We start from the raw sequence: 6,000 nt of genomic DNA on the forward strand, positions 1-6,000 counted from the left end.
TGTCACACGGACAAATATGAAAACTAGCAAAGGATTAATAAAAAAAAATTACGTTGAATCTCCCCAGGGAGTTGTCTGAATGATGGGTAAGTATTTAGTAGTAACGACGTGGTGTTGTGTGCTCACACTGAACACTGCTGGAAATCCTAGCACTGCTCAGCGGCTGCGGTCATCTTGGTGCCATTACGGTAAATGCGACAGCGCTGAGGCGACACGAGCTGCCGTGGAAGGCGGCGCAACGTGAACTGATGAGGCAAGCAAACTACTGCAGGAGGTGGCGCTAGGTGCGCTGATGACGTTCCGATCTGAAGCCACGGGTGCTCCATAGTTATGGCTTACTAAAGGTGTGACGAGTGTGTGCCTGATTGGACTCGTCACGTGAGCACAGAGACGCGTTCGTGCCACTGCTCGCGCGTTCGTTGTCGTCTTCTTCCACAGCTGGCAAAAACATTGCTGCGGACTCTATTTAGAAATCTTGAAATCGATCGTCTTACGCGAAGGATAGACGGACGCTCGGACAGTTTTCTCGTTGGGTAGCCATAGAAATGCTTACGCCTAAAAAACAAAAGAACACTCCGTCGCCACGGGCACTGCGGTCCTTTCTGAACACTTCGAAGTTGCGTGGAAAGACCTCACCATCCCCGATGCTATCAACCAGCCAGCACTCGGTCGGTCCCAATAACTATTAGCGCTTGGATTGAATCGACCAAGCTAACAATCAGTCTTATTGGTAACGCTACAACAGCTAACCTGAAGTACGTTTACAAATTGTGTACTTCGGGACAGTTGATCGGCGCGTGCGTCTCTGGCCACTATTCTGCTACGCTGTCAGTGGCATTATCAGTTGATGTCAGTTATCAGTTGAGCATTATCAGCATTATCAGCATTATCAGTTGATGGATACTGCGTTCCCAAGACCTACCGCTATCAAAGAGCTACGCAGTTTCATCGGCCTCTGTTCTTACTTTCGGTGATTCGTTCAAAACTTTGCGTCAATTATATCACCTCTCACGCAGCTCCTTGGTGGCTCTAGAGATTCTCATCACGGTCTCCAGAGGGTTACGACGCCACCCATTCTTCGCCATTTTGACCCTCAAGCGCCAACCGAACTTCATACTGACGGAAGTGGTGTAGGACTTGGCGCTGTGTTGACACAGCGTCAACCTGGCCACAGAGAATACGTCGTCGCATACGCGAGTCGCACGTTAACCAAGGTGGAGGCCAATTACAGCGTAACATAAAAGGAGTGTTTGGCCATTGTGTGGGCGCTTGGCAAGTTTCGCCCATATTTATAAGGCCGATCGTTTGACGTAGTGACCGACCACCACGCATTATGTTGGCTGTCGACGCTAAAAGATCCATCGGGCCGCCTTGCCCGCGGGGCATTGCGGATTCAGGAATATGACATCCGCGTGGTTGGTTGGTATGACATCCGCGTGTTCGTCGCCACTTGGCAGTGGCGACGAACACGCTTCGATATCGCCTAATCCTTGCTGCCTTTTCGCTGCAGATCGCTGCTTCTGCACAGCTGCACTTCGCACTGGAATCGGCGCAGATCATCGCAAGTGCATACGTGATCACCTGGCCACAAGCAAACTGCGTCCAGGAGGTGCTACCGTCAGCTGTTTTCCGGCGGCACTGCAGCATCACGGGATAGCGGAGACATCCATAAAAGGCCACGTCTGCTGCGGACGGCTTTCACTTGGCAGTGGCGACGAACACGCTTCGATATCGCCTAATCCTTGCTGCCTTTTCGCTGCAGATCGCTGCTTCTGCACAGCTGCACTTCGCACTGGAATCGGCGCAGATCATCGCAAGTGCATACGTGATCACCTGGCCACAAGCAAACTGCGTCCAGGAGGTGCTACCGTCAGCTGTTTTCCGGCGGCACTGCAGCATCACGGGATAGCGGAGACATCCATAAAAGGCCACGTCTGCTGCGGACGGCTTTCACTTGGCAGTGGCGACGAACACGCTTCGATATCGCCTAATCCTTGCTGCCTTTTCGCTGCAGATCGCTGCTTCTGCACAGCTGCACTTCGCACTGGAATCGGCGCAGATCATCGCACGTGCATACGTGATCACCTGGCCACAAGCAAACTGCGTCCAGGAGGTGCTACCGTCAGCTGTTTTCCGGCGGCACTGCAGCATCACGGGACAGCGGAGACATCCATAAAAGGCCACGTCTGCTGCGGACGGCTTTCACTTGGCAGTGGCGACGAACACGCTTCGATATCGCCTAATCCTTGCTGCCTTTTCGCTGCAGGTTAGTGATTGAACATTGTGGCTTGTAGCATTGTAGCACTGTAGTTGTAGCATTGTAGCTTTTTTTTCGTCGTCGCTGCCAAGCTTTGTGAAGTTTGTGACTTTCTTTTTTTTTTACTGTTATTGTTGAACTGTTGCCCTGTTATTGTTGAACTATGGCAAAGGAACTGTTAAAGCTCAAGGAAGAACTACGGGCGGAATTCAAACAAGAGCTTGTAAAGTACAAGGACATGGTAGAACGTGATCTTCGAACGGAAATTCGAGAATTAAGAACGGAGCAGCGGAATATGACTAACAGCATTGATTTTGCTCACAAAATAATTGAGGAACTAAAGCAAAAGCTGAGCTCTGCGGTCTCTGTAAATGTTGAACAAGAAAAACAAAATGAGCTTCTTCGGGCTAAGTGCACAGCTTTGGAGTCTAGAGGTGCTGACATGGAAAGGCGACTTCTGCTTGCCGAGCAGTACTCTCGCAATGTCAATCTAGAAATTCAGGGCGTTGCTAGACAAGAAAATGAAAGTGTGCCGCATATCCTGTCAATGATCGGAAATGCCATTAATGAGCCAATTAGAGAAGCCGACATTGAATCTTGTCACAGAGTGCCTACGCGAAACCCTGAGCGATCCAACATCGTTGTACAATTCAAATCAAGAGCGAAGCGTGATGCAACTCTGAGGAAAGCAAAGAAGGCTCGACTAACAAACAAAGACGTGGGACTAGATATCTCGACACCAATCTACATCAATGAGCACCTTTGCCCGACATTGAAAAGGCTACTTGGAATGGCAATAAGAAAAAAACATGAATGCAACTGGAAATCTGTGTGGACAACGAATGGCAAGATTTTCGCGAGGCAGAGCGAGCTTTCAGCTGTAATTCAGATTCATGATAAAGTTCTTTATCTAAGATAACTTCTAGTTCGTAAAGGCTCACTGTTTGGTCCAAGAAAGATGGAATACCACGAGTTCGTATTGCCTCATTTGCTTAGTGCTCAAAACAGATTCCATTCGACTGTGTTGCATTTCAATGCGCGATCTGCAGAGTTTAAGAGTGACGTCATACACTACCTTCTCAATGATTTCCAGTTCAAGTTTCAAGTTATCATGATGACTGAAACATGGTATGACGGCGCAAGCTGCCGGCAGAAGTTTAATGGATATGAGGCATTTTTCCTTGACCGTAGTAATAGGCGTGGTGGAGGCGTTGCTATTCACGTAGACGGTCGCTGGAAGTATAATTTAGTATCAGATTTCTGTGTCACGTGTGAGGACTACGAAGTATTGGCACTCAGGCACAATTCAGACATGATAGCTGCTGTGTATCGTCCTCCAGGGGGCAATATATTGAGCTTTCAAAGCTTTTTTGATAAATTTCTATATTACGTATCGTCCAATAATTTTACACTGGTATGTGGTGGATATTTTAATATCAATATCTTGAATGATAACCCCATTACCACGGACTTTTTGAACATGCTTCAATGTGCCGGATTTAGGAATGTCATTTCCACAGCAACACGTGTTACACCATTATCTGTCTCGTGCCGTGACTTATTAATAACAAATATTGAAGCCAGAGTATTTCAATGTGGAACAGTTTCATCAGATATAAGTGATCATTGCCCGGTATTTATGTGTTATTCCCACAAGCCGAATATTAAGGAGATGTATCGTGAACCGTACACAATGCAAACTGTAACAAACCACAGTTTGGAATCTTTTAAGAAGGAGATTAGTGAACATGATTGGTCTTTTCTTTTCAACTTAACTTGTGCAGATGAAGCCTATCGAAAATTTCTTGCTGTCTTTTTACATATATGCGAAACACTTCCCATTCAAGCAAGTTAAACTATCGAAAAAAATACGTAAACCATGGGTGACCCCCTCTCTTGCTAGTATGATACGACTTAAGAATAAACTTTATAACTTATTCTTGAAATCAAGAGTGCTGACAGATTTGGCAGAGTTTAAGAAAATACGTAACAAGCTGAATCGGGAGCTAAGGCGAGCTAAGGCAACTTACTACGAGAAAATGTTTGCTGAAAGCGCACAGCAATCACCTGACGTTGTATGGCGCTTAATTAATGATGTGCTTGGTCGCGGTAAGCGGGACTCCGCACCGGCAAAGATTACCGTTGACAATGTCGAGCTCGCTGGTAAAGAACTTGCGGATCACTTGAATAATCATTTTGTCAATGTGGGTATATCAGCAAACATGCCTTTGCAAGCAGACTTTTTCAGGGCTACAACAGGAAATAAATGCCCCGACAGTATTTTTCTAGCGCCAACGGATGAACAAGAAATTTACACGACATTCATGAATCTAAAGAACAGTAAAGCACTAGACATTGACAACATTCAAATAAAACCTATAAAATATGTCTTAGATTGCATTACGCCTGCGCTCAGCCACATTTTTAATTTGATGCTTGAGTCAGGTGTTTTTCCAGACGATATGAAAAGAGGCAGAGTGACTGTTTTGTTTAAGGGTGGTGACAGTGACCTGGTGACTAATTATTGACCTATATCTATTATTCCTGTGTTTTCTAAGGGATTAGAAAAATTAATCTATACGCGTATATCTGCCTTCTTCTGCTCCAGAAATATAATCACTGACTTTCAGTTTGGTTTTAGGAAAGGAAGGTCAATGGAGACGGCCCTATTAACACTTAAGGAAATGATATTGCAAAATTTTGAACGAAATCTTTTCACGTTAGCCGTTTTTCTTGATTTCAGTAAGGCTTTCGATTGCATTAATCATACCATCTTACTGCTTAAGCTAGAATCATACGGAATCCGGGGCACGTCACTTCAGTTGATAAAGTCATACCTGCAAAACAGACAGCAATGCGTTCAATTAAGCAGTCATACGTCATCATATTTACCTGTTTTAAATGGTGTGCCCCAGGGTAGCGTACTGGGGCCGCTATTATTTAATGCTTACATTAATGACATCGTGGATATTGATCCCAGTGTGAGCTTTGTTATATATGCTGATGACACGAACTTACTTTTTTCAGGCCCTGACGCAAATGAGTTAATTATTCGGTGTAATAAGTTATTGAACAAGCTTTTCTTGTGGTCTAGCAAAAATTTATTAAAAATTAATCCACTGAAAACAAAAGCCATCGTATTCCGAGCAAAAAACAAAATATTTTCATCAACACAAGCGTTAGCTTATGCAGGTGAAGACATTCTTTTTGTAGATGAACATAAAATTCTTGGTGTCACGTTTTCATCAAACCTCAGCTGGAACCAACACGTCGTTGATATCTGCAAAAAAGCCTCTAGTGTAGTCGGTGTGCTAGCTCGTTGTAGACATATCTTACCCGCAAAGGTGAAACTACAGATATACAATGCTCTTTTTCTTTCGCACATAAATTACTGCAGTTTGGTGTGGGCAACCACGAGAAAAACTAACATAATGAAACTTCAGACCATGCAAAAAAAAGTCATTAGACATGTCGCTAATTTAGATTATTTGGCATCAACACAACTTGTGTGTCGGGACTACGGTATTATTAAAGTGGAATATATGTATATCTTTCGCATTCTGCGATCCTACTATTTTTCTTCCATTTCGTTTAAACAATTCATTAAAAATACCGCATGTCTAACTGCAAAAAATGTTTTCTTAGGAACAAGAAGCAATGATGTTTGGTTTGTTCTGAGGTTTCGCAATAATTACAAATCTCAAACATTGCAATACAATCTACCAAACATTCTCAATAAATAC

At 44.2% G+C, this 6,000-nt stretch overlaps 1 protein-coding gene across 1 annotated transcript in view; it reads left to right on the plus strand.

Annotated features, from left to right (window-relative positions):
- LOC119439945 (creatine transporter-like) overlaps positions 1-1,909 on the plus strand; it is a 37,552-nt gene extending 35,643 nt beyond the window's left edge. Inside the window, exon 9 of the mRNA XM_037704906.2 lies at positions 1,763-1,909. Within this exon, the coding sequence (XP_037560834.2) occupies positions 1,763-1,909 (147 nt within the window). The remainder of the gene's footprint in view (positions 1-1,762) is intronic.
- The last annotated feature ends 4,091 nt before the right edge of the window (positions 1,910-6,000 follow it).

Source organism: Dermacentor silvarum, chromosome 2, assembly GCF_013339745.2.
Source record: "Dermacentor silvarum isolate Dsil-2018 chromosome 2, BIME_Dsil_1.4, whole genome shotgun sequence".
Classification (NCBI taxonomy): Eukaryota; Metazoa; Arthropoda; class Arachnida; order Ixodida; family Ixodidae; genus Dermacentor; species Dermacentor silvarum.